Source organism: Sphaeramia orbicularis, chromosome 15, assembly GCF_902148855.1.
Source record: "Sphaeramia orbicularis chromosome 15, fSphaOr1.1, whole genome shotgun sequence".
Taxonomy (NCBI): Eukaryota; Metazoa; Chordata; class Actinopteri; order Kurtiformes; family Apogonidae; genus Sphaeramia; species Sphaeramia orbicularis.
In genome coordinates, this window is record NC_043971.1 from 13,947,551 (window position 1) to 13,969,707 (window position 22,157).

The 22,157-nt window shown below is 36.3% G+C and overlaps 1 protein-coding gene and 1 long non-coding RNA gene across 2 annotated transcripts in view; one reads left to right on the plus strand and one right to left on the minus strand.

Moving 5' to 3' along the window:
* The window catches only part of rin2a (Ras and Rab interactor 2a), a 94,110-nt gene that overhangs the window by 23,832 nt on the left and 48,121 nt on the right, over positions 1–22,157 (plus strand). The window contains exons 2-4 of the mRNA XM_030156354.1: positions 6,667–6,755; positions 17,081–17,190; positions 19,309–19,519. Of these exons, the coding sequence (XP_030012214.1) occupies positions 6,696–6,755; positions 17,081–17,190; positions 19,309–19,519 (381 nt within the window). The 5' untranslated portion in view covers positions 6,667–6,695. The remainder of the gene's footprint in view (positions 1–6,666; positions 6,756–17,080; positions 17,191–19,308; positions 19,520–22,157) is intronic.
* Positions 10,016–16,942, minus strand: LOC115434415 (uncharacterized). The gene is made up of 3 exons (XR_003937522.1): positions 16,929–16,942; positions 10,126–10,145; positions 10,016–10,067 (listed from the first exon to the last, which is right to left on the minus strand). It is a non-coding gene; the product is annotated as an uncharacterized LOC115434415 (long non-coding RNA).

Consider the following 22,157-nt stretch of genomic DNA (forward strand, 5'->3'; position numbering starts at 1 on the left):
TTTCATTACTGTATTTTGATTAAGAAAATGCTCAAATCATTTCAATTCAGACATTTATCTGCTGTTTCTTAACATACTGTTTTGTCAGTTCCACATATATGAAAGACAAGGTTTTCTAGTTTTCTACAGGAAATAAATTTTCCAGTAGTATTGGTTAGTGTTAGAGTTGAGGTTAGCTCCAGTATTAGTAGTTCTGGTGGTCCTGGTGTTGTACCTAGACTGTGTAACAACACCACTATTGAGGTTAAAGAATAAAGGTGCACTTGTCTAACATTACCTTTCCTAAACACAGGGTCAGGGCCCAAAATGGTTTGCAGATCTGTGTTAATTGGGTTGCCAAATACCAGAATAAAATACATAACAATAATATGATGAGTGGATAGACTAAACAAATCTTGACTTTTAGCAGTGGAAATGCAGAGGTAAGAGATGCAACAAGACAGTTACAAAATAAAGATGCAACAAATGGAAAATCATGTAAAAGATATAAGAAAATTAAAATGACAAGACACAACAAAATGAAAATTATCCTAGAAGACTTTCCTGCAGGGTTTAGACAGTGAAACAGTCAGTAAAAATGTGTTAATTATGGCAATTTTTGTAAATTTGGATCTTAAGGAGATGTAAAAATCAATTTTTTTGGTCTCGAGTTGAAAAACCTTTGGAACTAATGGTCCAAGAGGCTATAAAATACACTTAGGAGCATTAATCTAATGGAATAAACACAATAAAGGAACTTTATCTGATGTTTGGTAAGCGTACCTCCATGGCTTTGGCTTCTGCAGCTCTATGGTTTTGGCTTTTAGCTCGTTTTGCTATTAGCCAATTATTACCCTGCCAGGCACAACAAACCCCGCCCCTCAGACATGATGTAGCTTATTTTGGCATCGGTCCAGCTGATGTCATCATGTCTATGCGTGTGTAAATAGGGAAAAAAAAGATTTTAAAAATTCATAAAAAATTTGAACTTTGACCTACTTTTCCCAAAATATAATCACATCTATTCTGGGTCACTGGCAATTTGTAAACACAATTTGGTGTGAATTCAACAAGAAGTTTTGCTCCTAAATCGTTAACAAATAAACAAACCGAAGTAAAAACAATACCCCTTGCCTCCCCTTCAGGGGTGGGGTGGGGTGGGGGGTAACATGTGTTGCAAGCCCCTGTTCCCACTATAATCTGAGATTGTCCATGGGTCATACAAAAAAAAATCCAATTTGAGCAGTTAATTCAAGTGTTGCAGTGTGGATGTATAAATGCACTGTACCAGAGTTAGCTGTTCACTGTATGTTAGTGGAAAACTGGACATCGACTGTTTGTTTTTCCTCAAGTGACAACCACAGGGGCCTTCCTGTTTACCAGGCCCGGACTGTGAATCGCACACGACTGCACTCACACATACTAAAACACATACACAAGTCGCTCCAACCAAAACAACCCAACCCCTCTGTTTTGTTTTGACAAGTTTAGTTGGTGCAGCAGAGCCTCAAGAAAGAAAAGGGGTTGGGTTGGAGTGGAGTGGAGTGGAGTGGAGTGGAGTGGGAATCGGGTGTGGGGGGTGCAGAACTGTAAATCTTGTTTTTTGTCTCTGTGGTCTCTTTTGCTTTTCAGGAAATAAACCAGTTTCTCCCTCCCTGTAGGAAAAAAAAAATGTTTTCTATCCAACCCAAGCAGCTGCTCAATGTCTGCATGTCTGGTTTACGTATATTTTTTTTTAGGTTTATACTGAACACACCAAGATTTTAAAGAACCTATCTGTGAAGGAGTACAACGGGACCTGAATGACACACTGTCGCTATTGGTGTGTTATTAAGTTATTAGATTAATTTGCTTTCAAATGAAATGCTTCTTATAACAGATTAACCAACAGTAGTCGCTTTTCTATTGGACCTCAAATTGTGCCATTATAACTTGATCATAAAAATTTACCTAATGGAAAAATGACAATTTTGGCAAAATTCTCATTTTTTGATTAAAAGTTTTTGTGTTGGCAAGAAGTGGTTTTTTGGGTGCAGCGCAATTGGTATATCACGCAAAGCTGCAATGGAAAGACCTTTTTCTGCAACAAGGGTCACCATTTATTATAATATTATCCTCTGTATTTTTCTTTTTTTTTTCAATGAAAATCAGGTATTTTCCTATATTTAATTTACTGATCAGGTCGATGTTCATAAAAGCTCACTTAAAAGTTATATCAAAAACAGAGAAAACTGAAGAAAAAGTGACTTTTTCAGCAAAGCTATCAATAACACGGTGCAAAAACAAGTATGTCCATTCACTGTCATTTATCAAATTCCATGGGTTTTACTGGTGAATCACTGTTGTGGAAGATGACTGTGCTTCCACGTTCACTACAGAGCCTCTGAACGTCCGAATGCGTCATATCTGATGACCATGAAAAGATGACAAACTGCATTTTATACCAATTATTTCAACGTATCAATAGGTTTAGTGATTCAGAAGTTATTAAACATTTTAGATCAGTAGATGATTTTGGTTGCCAGTGGCTGTTTGGGTCTTTATGGGTTAAGGCAGAGGGATGAACTGGACTGGACACAGGAGTAGGAAGTGATGTCACTGCTTAACAACTGGATTCAAGTGCGGAAAAAGCTAAAAAAAAAAAAAAAAAAAAAAGTAGTTAGTTGTCCCTCAGGAGTTACACTCAGTATTGTCTTTTTGGCTGGTGATCAATCCGGTTTATATGATACAAACACAGCAATTTGGTCTCGTTCTTTGTGTGGTTCATAACTAACCCAACTTGGAACAAAAGCTCACAGTGCAGTCAGTATAAAGCAGCTGATTCTAAATTCAGCCAGAAATGCCCTATATATTAAACTAAGACACAACACATCCACTCAAAATGATTACTAGCAGCGTATGTACAAAAGAATGTCCTGTGTGTGCAATAGATCACCTCTGTTCTGGATCAAAGACATTCCAGTTGTGTCTTTACAGCGGGGGCTTTCATACATCAGGTTCACCTCTGAGTCTCCCCGAGTGGAAGGGGACTCCAGTGGGACGTTACAGACTCGTTTCTTTCACAGCCGTCTTTTGTCTCAGCTCTGTTTTTGCTGTTTGTGGACAGAGCTTTTGTGTCCGTAGATGCCGGTGATGTTTTCCTCGTGTGTAATTGCATGTGTCTTTGTTAAAAGGAAAAATCTCCGATGTGTTTGCATGCCGGGACGCAGCTGGCCCACATCAGCTGTTGTAACGGGATCCGCCACATCTGGGTCAGGCATGCGTATGTGTACATGTGTTCAGCCTCAGTGTGTGCGTGCAAATAGTGAAATGGAAACCACAACGACTGGGCTTTGATCGACATTGTTTCACAGAAAAATTGATGTCAGAGCTCCGTCGAAGAACTTGAGAGGAAAAAGATCATCGTTGTTACGGGACAGTGATCAAAAGACAGCTTACAACTTGAGTTTTATCCACAGGAAATTATTTGTATAATCTTTAAAACATGAAAGTTTTTACAGTTTCACTCCTTTTACATGATGACAGTTAAGTTGACCACAGCTAATCGTTGGTAATATAATTTTAATAAGCAACAGTTTAGCATATGTTGACAACAGCCCACTTGGATATCTCTTACTTTTTAACATGTGTCAATAACTGGCCCTAGGGGAAACCCAGGAGCAACATGAAAAAGTAGACTCTCTTCACCCCCAGCACCCGAGAAACACCAGTAACAGGAGGTTTTCAGCCTTGAAGGGGGTTTATTTTAGCTTCAGCCAAAGAATTAAAGTTTACAAACTAGTTGATATATGTTGTCCCTTACCTTCTGGTATTATTCTTACCATTGCTGGTATGTGCTGCCCTTTACAGTTAGTGATATTTTTTTTTCTTACCATTGTTGGTATGTAATTATACTAATATAAGATGATGGTTAAAGGTAGGGTAGGAGATGTTTTCCTGGAGCATTTTTTACTATATTGCTTAAAATCCCCTTCACACCCCGATTACAACCAATTACTTAAATGCTCAAACACAAAAATAAAAAAATTTAGTCACCCGTAGAACGGACAGGAGTGAAAAAACACCATCCAATCATTTTAACCGGCCCATCAAAATGATTGAATGATGATATGTCTATCAAACTCAACTGCCATTTGTCCCTCCCCCCTTTGCGCAAACCCCTCTTTGTGCATGAATCGTGCATTCTCAGAGGCTTGGAGCACTTGTACAGGAAAGGAAGCCAGTGTCAGAGCTTGGCTGTATTAGCTATATTAGGATGGAAAGTTCACTGGCAAACTGTTTCGTCACTAACATAAATCCCTAGGGAATGTAACGTTAGCCAGATAGGTATGAACTGGGGCTGTTCTGTAAGAGCGGGGGTGTTGGAGTAGACTGAATGAGGTATGCATGGATCCGCGAGCCGGAGCTGGGGCTGAAGCCGGGCGAATTGTGCAGCACTCGTGAACCCTCGGGAACAAGCATTGCATGTGCCAGTAATCTGGAGGTGTGGCTTCGGGGGGATGTCTGAAGAAAAGGGTTAGGACTTTGGAATTCTGTATTTTCAAAATGTAGCTTGCTCAAACCGTTTTTTCCAAGATCTCCTACTCCACCTTTAACTGTTACCTGTGATAGCACCACCAGGATTGTACTTTGTTTCTATTTTTCACACACATTTTGGTTATATAATGTAAATAATGTCGAATGAGTTTATTCTAATTTGGTATAGGCCTATTATGTTCATTGTTCTGGCTTGAAGTCTAAGGACAGGAGTGAGTATTTAAAATGTTATTATGTTAAGTTATTTGATGATGAGACTGAATTTGCATGTATTCTGTAAACGCTCAAAATAAACCAATAAATGAAGTGAAATGAACCTAAAATTGCCCTCCAAAGATAAAGGAGTAAAATGACAAGTACTCTAACTTGAACTGTGTAAACAACACTCACCCACACAAACCTCAACTGATATTGACTAAGTTTTCTACACAACCCAACACTACAGAAGGACCATAACACATAACAAAGTAAAAATGGCAGCAGGCTGTAAGTTCATGTGACAGCAGCACACTAATGCTATGATTCTAGTGTGATGGAACAAACATGGAGACATGGGGAGGAAAAGGAAACCCATGTCATTTCCAGCCCGGAACTGCACTACACATGTTATCATCCTGCTGAGTCACTTTTTTTTTTTTATTTATCCTGTGTAAGAACACAAGTGCATCAACACGGTGTGAATGAAGGCCAACTATCATGTGATGGTATGAGTTTCGTATGGTCTGTCCTGGTTGTGGATTCACCATGGCAGCAGTTTCTCCATGGTGTGGATATACAGTGTTTATATTGACAGAGTTCATTGGCTGCAGTGCGATGATGTCCCACTTTTCTTCCACTTTGATAGCATGACCAAAAAGTCGCAAATATCAACCCATGGTGCCAAAAGGACATGACCAGAGACTTTGACCTTAAAATATCAAACAGCAAACCTAAATTATCATTACTGTTAGATTGTGACTATTATCTCCTGCCAATTGTTTGTTTAGTTCTGTATGACAAAATGATAAATAACTAATAAAAACTTAAGTGTCAAAAAAAAAAAAAAAAAAACATTGTACAGCAGTAAAGTTGACTAGTCTTTGTATCCCCTTATACAGATGTAATAATTTGGACTTCTAGGGTAGAAATCATCTGTGTGCATGCTTACTACCCACTTGTTGAAGCTTTAAAAACTACCAAACACTCCACACCTTTATCATACATGGAATGTTTATTAACCATCATGTCACATGTCCCCACTCTGGTCAAAGTTGCATGTTCAGCCTGACACTCAAACCCTCTGATTGTTTTTTGTTTTTTGTTTTTTTTGTAAAATATAGCAGAAATCCATAATAAGTCCAACAACCAAGTTGAGTTTCATTTGGTCTTAGCAAGTATAAAAAAAAATCCAACAATCTGAATATTACACTGTAAAATGTTGTGAAATGGATTTCATGATTGATTGACTTTCATAATGAAGCCCCACTAGCATCGCTAAAGTCTGATCTTAGTTCTACACAACTGGAAAAGTTGCAATTTTAACCCTAAGAGCTTTGGAGAACCTCAGTGTACAAATTACTTGCGGGTCAAAACACGGTATTCGAATTCTCTCTGACTGGACATTTTAGAGACAATTTGACAGATTATTGTTGCTAAATGACCCACATTTTTACTTTTAATTCAGTTTTGCTTTAGTTGGACCATAAGGGATTATCCAAAACAAGGAGTTACTGTATATTGAAATAAATGTTGGAATTGCAATTAATTCAAGTTTGCTCTCTGACAGGACATTACTGTGTTTTGACCCTTGCATTATTTTTTGTATTTTCTATCCTTAGAGTAAAGTTTAATCCCTTATTTAGTCTAGTTTAGTTGTTATTTCAGGTGTGTGAAAGGAACTCACTTATTTAGAATTCCATTACTCGTGAAGCCACTGTGTTTCTGCTGTGTGTATGAAAATAAACTTCTTAGATCTTAAATCTGGTGTAAACATTAGGTGGAAATGTTTTGTCAAATATACATGTTTTGTGGAGTTCATGCTAATTTCAGTCATAAAACAGCTGATGAAGTGTGTGTAGGTGAAGCATGCAATAACATTTATCAAACTGGCTTTCATTTTTTCCATCATAAACATCCTCTTGTCTAATTGTGTGTTTTTTGTCTTCTACACAGATGCAGATAGAGACGTCTCACCAGTCAACATGTCTACCAGTTCAGTCAGTCAACCCTCCAGACAGGAGAGAAAAGGCAGTTTCTTCAAGGTATCCATCAGTTATTTCATAAAAAATAATTCTGATTTACTTGTCCAATGGGAGCAAATTGGTTGTCAGATCTGTAAGTTTTAGAGGTTTATACAAACATCACTAACTCAACCTGGCAACACTCGTAGCCTCAGGGTGGGGGGACAGCAGACCTTCAGTTAGAGGCTACATGGTGGAGAAGATTACAGGGGAGCAGGATGAGGACCAGAGGTGGAGCTGGCTTTAATACAGCTCTGTGGTTTGGGTTTCATCTCTGTTCTTGCACTGCTCAGTTTCCCCCGCGTTGCTCAACAGAGGTTTGTTTTGAGGAAGAACACGTAGACGTAGCAGTGACTGTCGCATTCATCAGACGCTGAGAAATAAGACTCATCATGTATTCCCAGTTATTAACAAATTTGGCACATGATGTAAAAAAGGAATTCAGATCACAAGATATTTGCTGTTGTTACAATGTATAAATTTGGTTTTTACTGGAAAGCTCCTCAGAGTGGGTTTGACATGTTGAAGTAGAACACAATTTAAAAAAAAAAAAAAATCATCAATGAGTGTAATTTTGAGAAGCAGACAATGAACCAGGATGAAAAATGTAGCACTATGTTTAATACAAAACAACTAAACTTGGCAATAAACTAAATCTTTTTTTTCCTACTGTATTTATAGAGCTTTTCAACATTTATAGAACTTTTCATTTAACAAGTAAAACATTTATAATTTTAAGTAACGTATTCATGATACATACAGAGATTGACACCAGACATGCTAAACAAATAGAACCCAAGGGAAAAAAAATAACAAAATCTTTGTTTTACCTGCAAAATCCCGGTCAAATGGACAAAACAATACTCCCCCTACCTCAGTACAATAATCTCACTCATGCACTTTGTTTGTAATCTTCCCTAGCATTAGGGATGTCCCGATCCGATCTAAAGATTGGTATCTGCTGACGATCTGGCATTTTTTAGAAGATCTGATTGGATCGGACTTAGTCACATGATCCAGTTTTCACACTAGTTTTCAGCGTGGTTCCGCTCACCGGCTTCCGCAAATAAAAATGAAACATCATGCAACATGTCCACTGTGTGGGAACACTTTTCTCTGGAAAGCAACGAAAGTCAAGCAACAACTTGCAAGATGTGTAAACTGGCAGTTGCGTGAGGAGAGTTCATCAGGTCTCACTTTTATGCAACAAATTGGATTCATCAGTTACAAAAGTATCACATGACTGAGTATGAGAATTACAAGGCTGCAGCGAAGCCTCGGTATCGGATCAGTATCTGCCTGGTATTGGCAAAACTAATCATTACAAAAAAATTTGGATCGGAGGCACAAAAAAAAATCCAGATCAGGACATCACTACCTTGTATATTTCCTTTTATTACCTGTGTATAACTTTATATGTTGTACATATTTCTTATCTATAGTATAGAGTTAGCTCTTTGTATATTTTAATAGTAAGTAAGTAGTATTTGTAAATTTGATATTTTATCTGTAGCTTTTGTATATTGCCAATATTTGTCAGTATTTTGTGTGATTTTTTTTTTTTTTTAATAGTCTTTTTTTGCACTCTGTTTGTTGCTAAACAGAGACAGAGCTGATAAACAGGTTTCCATTGTTCCTGTAACAATGACAATAAAGATCTATTCTATTCTTGTTAACCTCAGCCCTCGCCGCAGGGTTTTGTCATCAGTTTGTCATCAGTCCGTCCGTTTGTCCGTATGTGCAAAAACTTTGGCGTGGACTGAAGGCCGAGGGTTTTCGAGTGCGGGCACGTTATGTTTTGTTCTGTTCTATTCTAAAATCCTACTTTTTTAAGCTGATTAATCAATATTAACCCTTGTGGACTCCTCTAATTACTACCTTCTGGGAGCCCTCGAATCAAAAATGTACAAAGACATATAAAATCATCATTTGCATATGTGTGGTCATTAGAACTTCACTAAACCAACAAACCTAATGTTGGACTGGCACTTTTTAATAGAAGTAGAAGCTATAGGAGAGTTCAGCTGTACAAACAGATTTAAAAAGGTAGCCACATGCAGCTGTACAGAAGAATGAGGATGTGAATTGTTCTTGTGAGTTGTTGACAGGTGAATCATAAATGTGTTGAACTGCGAGTCCAGTGATTCATACTTCTCTGTTGTTGGACTAGTCATGCAGATTTCCTGACTGTGCTTGTGTGGAAGAATACAGTGACATCCAAATGACAAAAAAACGAAACAGAACGTAGCTCTAAGGACTGTGATTTGTAATACGAATGATGAATCTATTGTACAAGACTAAAAGACTAACCAGACGATGGCAAACACTGGTGAGGCCTTGTCTTTTTTTTTTTTTTTTTTTTTTAATTAATGTTTTATTTTGGAACAGCAGTTTATAATACAGAGCATAACATGTATAATATCAAGAGTAGTTTTGGACCCACTGCCATGCGCGTATTTTATAAATTTCAATAGCTATATGCATATTGGGAGAGAAAACGTGTACAAATTGACAAAAAAAAAATCAGAGAGATGGGATTAGATGCGGTTAAAAACTATAATAAATATAAATGAGGCCTTGTCTTAAAACTAAAATACAGATAATGGAAGTATTCTAGAATATGTACTAAAGATAGATCACAGAGGAGGAAGCAATTAGGGCATGGAATCGCCAGAGATAGTTTGTCTTGACTTATCAGCAGCTGCTAAGTATCCATCACTATCTGATTGAAACTCCCTGTACTTACCATTGGGTTACGTCTTTATGTGAGGGGTGTTTATCTGCAGCCTCTGATAATTACAGGCTTTCCTTAAACACACATGGCCTTTAAATGCAGCCACACCTCACAGCAAATGTAGACACATGTTGGTGTAATATCCAAACTTTGAACTATATACTACAGTACTGTGAAAAAAGTCAGTAAAGTTCTAATGACCACACATATGCATTTCCATCTGATATATGTGAAGTATGTGCTGCAATAAAAACAAAAGTTTCGTGGAAAAAACAGCTTCTGTAAATCAAAGTGGTTGTTTTTAACGTGACCTCCCTTTACACTCCCTTTAACCCTTTTGTTCAGACAATATGAGATTAATTGTTTTAATTTTCCGATATTTTATACCAGGTTTTGTTCAACATGTCAGATGTTTATACCTGTTTGTGCTGCTTCTTGTCATGTGGTCAAGGGTCAGACTAAATAGTGACATTATCTTTTACAACAAATTTCATAGAGTTTTTTTGTGTCCTTTAAGGGATGTGCACATAATTCCTGTATTTTCTTTTTGTATCTGAGGAAAAGAGAACAAGAAATAAATACGTATGCTCTTTTCAACCCTGCAAAAACCACAAAACTAACAGTGGTTTAAGGCTTTTGTGCAGTACTGTATGTCACACTGGAAAAAAAATCAAAATCTTACCAAGTGTATTATTCTCATTTCTAGTCAAAATATTAAGACATAATCACCTAAAGAGTAACTTTTTAGTGAGATGTAAGAACTTGTTTTTAGACAATAGATCTTGAAAATCTTATTTCAAGAAGTCTTACCGAGATAATTTTCACTTGTTCCAATGGCAGATTTATTTTTTTTTTGCTTGAATTACGCAAAAAAATCTTGAATTAAGCAAAAAAAAATCTGTTTTGTTGAATCCGATATGTTGAATCTTGGTACGATTTCTTTAAATAAGATTTTCAAGATCTATTGTCTAAAAATAAGTACTTATATCTCACTGAAAAGTTACTCTTTACGTGATTATGTCTTATTTTAAGTATGATGAGATATTTTGACAAGAAATGGAAAAAAAATACACTTGGTAAGATTTTGATTTTTTTTTCCAGTGCAGCCAGAGTTTAGACCTAATCTGTACTGGATCAGTACTCTTCTTTCCCCACATTATATTGTCAAAGAAAATATCTGGAAGAGTTTTAGAAATACTTTTAAAGAGATAATTCCATAACATATGATTCATTATTGTTTTGAACTGCTGATACCAGTCAAGTCCTTTACATGCTTGGGTTTTTTCCTCTATCTGCTCTTGTAAGGAAGTAGAAGGATGAACAAAAATAAAGGTGACTATTAATAGCAGACAGTAATGGTTCAGACCTCCTGTTAATCAGCTCCAACACTTGAAGATAAAGTGTCCTGAAGACATTATCAGCTCATGTATGTTCCTGTACACGCCAAGACAAGCTCAAATACTAATATATCAATGTATAAAACCATATAGCTTACTTTAGAAAGTACATGTTACTCAGAGTATTTGTTTGTATTGAAGCTTAAACTACATTTTTTGAGTGTTGCTGCTGATGTCTCTTGGAAATGTATCTTCTCTCCCTGTGAACTTCATTAGACACTTTATAAAGTCAGTTCAGTGTAAAATCAGCTGTTTGTGATGGAGGTTAAACTATATCAGTAGGTAAAAAGTTCAGATGCTGCCTCAAGACCGTGTGTAATCCTATTGTAGTAACTTGAGGCTGTGATCTGTAATTACAAAACTAACTAAGTCAGAGTTTGTGATTTCCTAAGAAACGGCTGAGCTTTTAGTTTCGTTAGGCAGCTGATGTAAAGTTACCCAATCAATGATCAGGAAATGAAACACACTGAGATTCCTCTAATTCGACCTTCAGTGGAATCACTCTGTTTCACGAAAAAGAAAATGGTACTGTAAAACAAAAGCCACCGATGACCCTCTGTGGTTAAAATAAACCATGCGCTCTGTTGGCGGCACCGGGTCAGACTGATAACCTCAGTCTGTTTTTACATGTGTTGTTGTTTCCAGCTGTTAAAGCTCGTCTTTGTGATTCTCAACTTCCCTCAACTCAGGGTCAAACTTGTAGTGTTGTCATCTCATCACATTTTCTGTGAATAAAAGACCAGGAAAGTGCTGATTTAGCACAACTTCAGTAAAAAAAAAAAAAAGAACAGCAGTGAGGAAAAGTTGAACATAGTGCAGCTCAAATGAAGACCTCTGCTGGAAAATGTTTGTTTTTTCTACCTTTAACCTGAAAACACAAAAACAATCACTTGATGAAAGTAAATCATAGTAAACTAGAAGCACTCGGAGAGCGCAGACCTCCACCAAGGCTGATCAGCGCCCCCCCACCCCCGTGGGGCCCCCCACCCCCGATCACCACCAAAATTTAATCATTTCTTCCTTATCCCATTTCCAAAAAACCCTGAAAATTTCATCCAAATCTGTCCATAACTTTTTGAGTTATGTTGCACACTAACGGACAGACAAACAAACAAACAAACCCTGGCAAAAACATAACCTCCTTGGCGGAGGTAATGAAATTTTAAAAAGTAAACCCTTTTTTTTTTTTTTTTTTTTAACAATTCTGAACATTTCGTTTTATATAGTATTTCGTATATAGTTTTTCTTTTTTAGCAGCCAGGTGAAATGAATTTATTATCTTTAAAATGGTGGTTGATGTCACACATTGCTTGGAGAAGTGTTGGATAACTTCAAAGGATGATGAAGACCAAAAATACAATTGCGAAAAATATTATTACACTGCCCTTGTTTTATTCAATTTCTTGTTCATTTTAATGCCTGGTAAGACTAAAGGTACATTTGTTTGGACAAATATAATGATAACAACTAAAAAAGCTCGTAAGAGTTTAATTTCAGAGCTGATATCTATCCATTTTCCATGGTTTTCTTGATAATAACCAAAATCACTTCAGTTCTTACATCAATAGCTATGGCATTGTACTGACAAAAACAGTGCTTTTAGGCATTCCATGTTTTCTTTTCTGTCTGTTTTAGTCACATGATACACACAGGAGTTAGTACTTAATTTCATAACCATTGTTTTTAATGACTTGATGGTCTAATAATTTTTCCTGCGACTGTATACGACCCATATACCCATTTGACATGTAGAGGTGAACCAATCAGACATAACATTCTGACCACTGACAGGAAAACTAGTATTCATTGTGATTATTTCAGTACGATGTTGCCTAATATATCCCACTCACTGACAGGTTCCAAGTGAACAGTTAGAATTTAAACAGCAAAACGTGCAAGAATAGAGATCTGAACAACTTTGACGAGGAAGAAATTGTGATGTCGAATCACTGGGTCAGAGCATCTCCAGATTTAATTGTTTAATCCCAATATAAAGCAGTAAATACGTACCAAAAGCATCTAAAGAACAGCTGGATCTCAACCAATCGAGCATCTATGGGTTTTTTACTACCACCTGTCTAATATTGTGTTGATTCCCCTTTTTCCACAATCTGGACCGTGTGGTATCTGGACCAAGAGGTTAGCAGCAGATCCCTGAAATTCTAGAAGTAGAGAGGTGGACATCTGTGGATTGGATTTAGTTCATGATCAGTGCTCCTGAGATTGGGATGTCCTTCTGAAGTCCATTTTTGGTCGGTACTAACCACTGCAGACCAGGAACACCCAACAAGACCTGCAGTTGTGGAGATGCTCTGACCCGGTCACTACAGTTATAATATAGACCTTGTCAAAGTCACTCAGTTCCTTACGTTGCTCATTTTTCCGCATCTAACACATCAGTTTCAAGGACTAACTGTTCGCTTGCTACCTCATGTAAGGAGCCATTGTAATGAAATAATCAATATTATTACCACTTCTCCTGTCAGTTGTGTATATGTAGTTATATTGGCCACCTCACTCTAGTAAAGTATTTTAAAGACACTGGCTGTATTTAATAAAATATTAAGTGAATCTGAAGTGAGCATTGGAAAAGCTGCAAAAACAAAAAAGTGAATTAGGTGCATTTTCGTCAACTGATTTGGTGTGAATCATCTGGGCTGTGTTGTGTTGCCAGCAGGTGGTGCTGTCGGCCATTTTACACATGGTCTGATTAAGAGCAGAAGACAAAATGTTATGTTGTTTCCATGTAAAATGGCTGTGATATTTTTGTTTGTTTTTTTTCCCCACGGATGAGACAGAGGAATAATGTCATCTCCTCATCACAGCCTGTTGTACCAGACATATTTTCACACTTTAGATAATGCAGCATCAAGTAAAAACCACCTCACGTGAGCTGTTTCCATAAACATTTTCCAATAGAAAATGTGAATGAAATACGTTTATGGAAACATACCTACATGGTCATTACAAAGAGAACATTAACAAAGCTGAGTTAAACAGTTTTATTACAGGCAAAGAATTTAGGAATATTGCCTTTCTTTGATTGGCCACTGGATGTAAAACCTTCAGCATTTTTCATAGTTTAGACCAGGGTGTCAAAGTCATTTTCTTCCGGGGGCCACATTCAGCCCATTTTAATCTGAAGTGGGTCAGACCAGTAAAATAATAGCATGGTAGCCAATAAATAATGACAACTCCAAATTGTTTTAGTGCAAAAAATAACATTCAATTATGCCATTTACAAACTATCCAAACAAAAACGATGTGAATAATCTGAAAAAAAGATGTCATTTGTTAAGAAATATAAGTAAAATTTTATCAGTATTTTGCCTCGACTTATCATTTACACATTTGCATTACAGATCAGATCTACAAATGCACAAAACATTTATTAACAGGCAGAATATTGTTAAAATTGCACTCAGTTTTCTTTAGACATTTCAGGTTGTTCATATTTGTTCAGGTTATTCACATTTTATTGTTAAAGGATAGTTTGTTAATGTAAATATTTTCATAATTTAATGTTTTTTGCACTAAATCAAAGAGAAAAAAATGGTGTTGTCCTTATTTATAGATTATTATGATATTATTTTTGAGTTTGATGCCCTAACTTGCACTTTGAAAATTCGCCCCGCAGGCCGGATCGGAACCTTTAGCGGGCCGGATTTGGCCCCCAGGCCACATGTTTGACACCTGTGGTTTAGACTTTTCAGCAGTCAAGTTGAGAAGAACCTTTTCTCCTGTGTTGACTAAATATTGAAACAACGTTTGTGTTAAATCGACTCATTTGAACATGTTACTTATTGTGGACTTTACACCTGAACTAAAGGCAGAACCTGTGCAGAGCTGCTGGAACAGGCCACTGGTGACTGATACTGAAACAAAAACAATTACATGCAAGTTAAACTTCATCGGAAGACATGATCTGGTCACTCTGCTGATTTCTACAGAATGCACCACTTCCTTTTGGTTAGAAACCCACTGTTTATCCAGACACATACATACCAGCAGGTTCAGCGTGAAGAATACAGTAGCGTTTGGAAACTTTTTTTTAATTGGTCATCGGCCATTCATGTTGTTTAGTAACATTTTGCCTGAGAATAGTTATGTTTAATCTTTATATAATGACCAAACTCAGGGACTCTAAAATAATGATGATGAAGATTTATGAAATACATAGAACAGACAGAAACACAACCACAACACAAGTATTTCAGTGAATTCATCCTATTTCTCAATAAACTAACAGGGTTTTGAGCAAAGTGTACCGTAGAACTTTGTGTGATTAATATTTAGTTGGTAAACCTTCTAACACTGAGGTCAGACATGTTTTAGAAACATTTTACCAAGTAAAGACTGTGGATAAAATTTCCAAATATGAACTTTAAGAGCGAAAACTTGAAATAAAAAAGGTAGGAGTGACAGTTAAATTTTACTTCATGTCTAAATATAGAAAGTAAAAACACATTTTTCTTCCTGAAAAATGAGAAGGTACACACCAAAGGGAGAAGTTCAAGTTACTATGATTACACGTGTTTTTAAAAGGATGATTAAAAGCATTTTATTCTCTCTATTAAAGATTATTATTATTATTAGTAGTAGTAGTAGTAGTAGTATCAGTATTATTATCAGATATGTTTGCATTATTTCATATTATAGTTCATTACTATGCATAGAGGACATGATAGCATGGCCTGTTTAGTATTTAAAACGCTGGTTATCTTTGGTCAAAGAAGACCCAAATATTTGGAGTCATTTGTTATAATGTGGCTTATTTTTAGAGAAAACACTTTAAGTAAATCATAAGGCCAGCAAAGACGCTGCATGAGAGAAACGATTCAGACGCAGCATCTCAACTTTAAATTAATGTAACTAATGTAAATCTACTTCTAATGAAATGTTTGGTTTAAGACAACCACATAAAGAACTGATTGTAACCACTACTTCTGCCTACAGAGGTCAGTCTGTGTTCAGACTCTGACGTCTGTGGTTTAATTTTTTTCCTTTTTTTTTCCTTTTTCAGTTTCTTGAGACAAACTGTTTGGGTTCATTCACAGACAGTCTTTCAGAAACAGTTTCCTCTCAGTGTTTCCTCTTTAGTGGCTCTGGTTAATTTAAGGGAAGTGGCTCCAACAGGGATCAAAACATGCACAAACAACTTAACATTTGTAGAAATAAGAGTCAGTATACCCTGCAAGAAAGACAGTATATGCTAGATTTATACAGTATCATAAATCCATTCCTAAAAGCTTTAAAGAAGAAGCAGGAGAGGACACTGTGAGAGCCTCTTCATACTATTTACATGTATTTATGCAGTCTAATTTTTAATGAGTAAATGCATTTCATAGTGTTTTTTTCAGCTGCATTTGCATACAATAAAGCTGTCATTTATCTAATTTAAACCTCTTCAAGATATTGAAATGATACATAGTGAGCCTTAGTTATTTATGTGTAACTTTTTAAGGGGGGTGTTTTTTTGTTAGTATTTTTATTATTTTTGTCAGTATTTTATTAGTATTTTACTAAATGCTGCGGACAGTCGGGGACCTCAGAACACTGTTTCACTTCTGTGTATTTTATACGCTGAAATGACAAGTAAATTTGAATCTGAATCTAGTACTGTGCAAAAGTCTTAGGCAGCCCTTAAGCGTTGTTTTTGCAGGGTTGTGATGGGTGTGTGTCTTTATTTATAACAACAAATATGCAGGAAATATGTGCACAGTATTGACTCACACACACAAACACACACACAAATTAGAACTAAACAACACCTGCAGGTTAAGTCAGTATTTAGTTTGACCTCATTTTGGATTCACACTGTTTGGATGTTTTCTTAAATAACTCAGTGTTATTTTCCACACCTTCTGAATGCCCCAGAGTCTTTCATGGTCGATTATCCTTTTCTCTGTCCAGATGATCCCATATAACTTCTACAATAACGTTTTTTCAGAAATGCATTTTTGTATTTTAATGCCGTTTGCATATTTGCTGTATATTCCAGTTGTGCGTACATTACTACAAAGACTTAGAAATGCATTAATGTGGTCATAGTGTTGCTAAAACAACGAAGCTAAAGGCTGTTGGAGTCTTTTGAACAACACTGTATATACACTAAATATTATTATGCAATATATGGATGAGGCCTGTTGTGAATTCACTGGTTATTTTAAAGAGATGGGTGTATTTGGATTGAATTTGTGTATTTTTATTTTCAGTTGATTGATTCGTTTGCTTGGGAAATTGGCACATTGAAGAAGGAGATGGGGAATAAGACGGAGCCAGCAGCAGCAGAAGAAGAACAACATAAAACAGATACACTCATTGGGTGAGTTTGACTGAATGTTGGATGTAATTACCCATTTCTACCAACAGAGAGCACTCATTACAGGCTGTTAAGGGTGTAGTGTTGCGTGTGATGACAAAATGTCTAAATACAGCTGTCAATGTGCTAAGTCAGGGTTAAACAGATATCATAACAAAATAACAAGGTCTCCGGGAACTGCAGTGTGTTGACCAATTCCTGCCAGTCAGTACCTGAATAACATGTTTTATATGTAGAAGAAAAAACAATATCCTTGTACTAAGTGGGTCACGGCACATTTTATACCCATATATCTACTCGTGATGTGAATATAATTCTTCCGCTGGCATGTTTTGCCCACTTTGCTTACGTTTAATTCCTCATTTGGTTTCTGTAGAAATCAGAAAGTACCTGAGATGAGTTGAGGAAGTGTGAAATAAGTGGGCAGACAGTGGCACCAGGACCATCAGTGCTCATAAACCAGTCAAAGCTATCCTTATACACACAGGATGTTTTTTTTTTTTATTCTTACCACATGATTTTTTAATGTTGACATGTGTTTTTGTAGGTGTTTAGTTATCCCAAGGTGCACAGAGTTTTGGGCAAATTGCTGAGAAAGTGTAATTTTTTTTACCTATTACTACTCATTACTCCTTTGAAAAGTAAAATAATATGACTTTAGTTAGTAGTTGGTATTAAGAGTAGTCACTTCATATACAGGTTGGGGAAGCAAAATTTACAATATTTTGAGGCAGGGATTGAAAGACAGTGTATGACCAATTAGTTTATTGAAAGTCATGAGAATTTATTTGCCACAAGAAAATTTACATAATAGAAAATGTTTTGATTCTATGTGTCCTCTTTCTTTCTCAATAACTGCCTTCACACGCTTCCTGAAACTTGCGCAAGTGTTCCTCAAATATTCGGGTGACAACTTCTCCCATTCTTTTTTAATAGTATCTTCCAGACTTTCTGGTAATAGTTTTGCTCATAGTCATTCTCTTCTTTCCATTATAAACAGTCTTTATGGACACTCCAACTATTTTTGAAATCTCCTTTGGTGTGACGAGTGCATTCAGCAAATCACACACTCTTTGACGTTTGCTTTCCTGATTACTCATATGGGCAAAAGTTTCTGAAAAGGTATGGATAATAGTGTTAGGTATGATTATGACATCAATATATGTTTGGTTTCAAAACAATTGACGTAGTGCCTGCTGAGAAAAAACAACTAAATGTTCATTGTAAATTTTGCCTCCCCACCCTGTAAGTCATTATTGCTTTGGAAGTCATCATCTCTCACCCCACAAGTTCCCAAACTTTTTTAGTACAAAAGATAAATCTGATGCTTCCTTGATAACCCAAAAAACATTGTGAATTGCAATAATATTTTTTATTTTTTTACTTTTCCACTGTCAAACACGTTCTCTGAAAGGCTTTTCATTCGTGTCGTTCACTTCTTTTAGTCTTTTTGAGTCTTTCATGCCATTGTAGTCTACATCTATGTATTTTTTGTCTTTCAGGACATTTTTGTCAAATATTTGATGTCATGTCCATCTCATTGCATCACATTTGTCTTTTAACTTTATTTTACATCATTTTTCTCTTACTATATGTTTGATAATGGCTACATCACTTCTGTATTACACTTTGCTATTGTCAACATTTCCAGAGAACACTTTTATTTTATTTTATTTGGGAAAATGAGGTCAGATATCCAATCAGTACCATATACTTTCCTCTGTGGCTCAGTTTGGGTCCCGACCTGAAAATTTGGAAACACACTCCAACATGATTCAATACTGGGGGAAGTAATATTATACTCATATAAGTAATGTCTTGCTGCTCAACACTGCTGGCAAAGAAGTGTGATTATTATTAAAAGCTCAGTCGTGGTCAAAAGTTTTTGAAATTATACATATAGTTTTTTTGTTTACATGTGATATTTGTCTTAAAATTTCTTTGATTACCGATGTAATGCTTCTAATTGTTCAAAGTACCTCAGAAGAGAATACTAAAAAAAAAAAAGACATATACAGCAAATTTAGCAAGAACAAAACTTGTGTCATTTCCAAAACACTTGGGACACATAATTCATAATAATTATCAGTAAAAGTGAAGGTTTGTTTTTCCTATTTCCAGGCTTGGTGAGGAGGTGGGGGGCCTCTTCCTTCAGGCCACACCCTGCACCGGGATGAGCGCCGGTTTAGCTGGAGTGAGAGATTCGGGCTACGACTCCCTACACAGGCGGCTGAGCGTTCTGGACAGGCTGGTGCAGACGCATGCGGTGTGGCTGCAGCTCGGCCTCAGCCACATGGACGCCATACAGATACTGCAGAACCAGCCCACTGGGGTGAGGCTGCACCCACACCTACACGTCTTACCATTAACTAGTGATGTGCGGATTGATACGGGTGTAGCGGCTTTTTGTCATCAAAGTCAAATAACTTAAAAGTGACTGAACCTAAGACTTTAACATGACTCAAATAACCACTAGAACCATGGGTTTGTGGTTTACGCAGTCAAAAACACAATGTCCACACCACAGATGAATTCCAGGTGGTTTATTTTCAGGCTTTTTGCAGGCAAACAACAACCAAGGCCTTTTTGTTGTCTCTCCTGCTCATTTTGTCTGACTGTCTGACTGGTAAAAAACTATACGCCCACCCAGGTACATGATGGTCTAACTTGGTGGTGCCTATTTATACCCAGGTGCCCACGGTCTAAACCAGGGGTGTCAAACTCTTTTTAGTTCAGGGGCCACATTCAGCAAAGTTTGATCTGAAGTGGGCTGAACCAGTAAAATAGTAACATAACAATATATAAAGTCAACTCCAAATTTTTCTGTATGTTTTAGAGCAAAAAAAGTAAATTTACATTATGAAAAAGTTTACATCTACAAACTAGTCTTTCAAACGATCTGAATAACATGAACACACTAAAAAAATAAGTGTAATTTTAACAATATCATGCCTCAGTTTATCATTTATAGATGTACATTGTAACTTACAGATCACAGTGGATCTACAAATACACAAAACATTTAGTAACAGGCGGAATCTTGTTAAAATTTTACTTAATTCTCTTGAGACATTTCAGTTTGTTCATATTTGTTCAGGTTATTTACATATTTCCGAAATTATACTTTGCTTTCATGTAAAAACATGAAAATATTTAAATTTACAAAGAGAAAAATTTGGAGTTGTTATTATGATAGTATTTTACTGGTCCTGCCCACTTGAGACGGAATTGGTTTGAATGTCGAACCTGAACTAAAAGGATTGTTAATATCTTATTTTTGCATTTCACAAATTCATCCCAAGGGCCAGATTGGACCCTTTGGCGGGCTGGATTTGGCCCCTGGGCTGCATGTTTGACACCTGTGGTCTAAACCAATAAGAAAACACAAAACAAAAAGGTGCTAAATACTAAAAAGTGAAAGCAACAACCATGAAAATCAAAAAATATATTCTAAATATTCAACAAACAAAAAGTAAACAATCAAAATAAACAATTAGCAAAAAATACTAAATTTGTAAACAAAAAAGTAAATTAACTTTGAACAAAAAAAGTAAATAGACAAATAGCTCCTACAGATACTGAAATATCGATATCGCCGATACCAGATCTTCACACTCTAGAATCGATTCACAAATCAGAATATCGATACTTTTAATACTTGTGTCATTTGAAGTAATGTATATCACAAAGACAATGGAAAGTAGATGAACCAAATGATATGCAGTTAGTTGGAACTACTTCTTCTGCCTGGGTAAGTGTGTACTACGTCACACTTGTCAGTCATTTAACTCTGACTCACTCTGTCTGTACTGGTTTGATGGCAAGATAATGAACTGACCTTCCCAGCCGTAAGCAAACTAGCAGTGAGATACCTGGGAATGAGACAGGAGAGGTTCTGAGCAAAAAACGAAACAGACTAAAGGGGAAAACAGTAAATATGCCACTGTTCCTTAACAAAAACTTGTGAATGAGGGAAAATGTCAATGTTGGATGCTTTTGTTGAAGTGTTACATGTTGAGTATTTTCATGTTTCTTGTTAACTCGTTCATGTAACATGAATTAATATGCAAGATTTCATTTTTAGAGTTCTTAATAATGAAACATAATTATTCTCATGTCTTGTATTCTTTATGAAGTTAGGATTTGAAATACCCTTTTTTTTTTTTTTTTTTTAGATTTTCCAGATATTAAGTGTATTTGTACAAAGTATTGGTATCGGATCGGTATTGCCGATACCAGCCTGAATTTTACTTGGTGTCGGATCGAAAAGGGAATCCACATCACTACCATTAACCTAAAAATAACGTTTTTAATTGAAAACCATCAGGTCAGTTCTGGGAAGGGTCACATGACAGGGTCTTGACCAATTAGGGAAGGAAACACAATGGCTGAGAGGAGCAAATCAGAGATGTAAATGAGGAAGTTTGTAAGAGGATCAGCTGCAGTTCCACATGCTCCATTTTCAGGAATTTGGGAAGAAATACTTGATTATAGAAAGGATCTGAGATGACCAACAGAGGTAGCAAAAGTCCGTACTTTATTATAGTAGTGTAGATATTAGTGTTCATTCATTCATCCATTCATTCATTCTTTCATTTTGTAAACCTCTTTATCCTCGAGCGTAGTTGTGTCAAACATACGACTTGTGGGTCAAAACTGACCCGCCAAAGGGTCCAATCCGGCCTGTGGGACGATTTTGTGAAATGTAAAAACTACACTGATGATATTGATAATCAATGATGTAAAAGTCATTTTAGTTCAGGGGCCATTTACCGCCCATTCAGTCTGAAGTGGATCAGACCAGTAACATATTATCATAATAACCTATAAATAATGACAACTCCAATTATTTCTCTTTGTTTTTAATGCGATAAAAAATAATTCCTTGAAAATGTTTATATTTACAAACTAGAATAATAAAAGATGTGAATAACCTGAATGACCTGACATGCCTTAAGTGTAATTTTAAC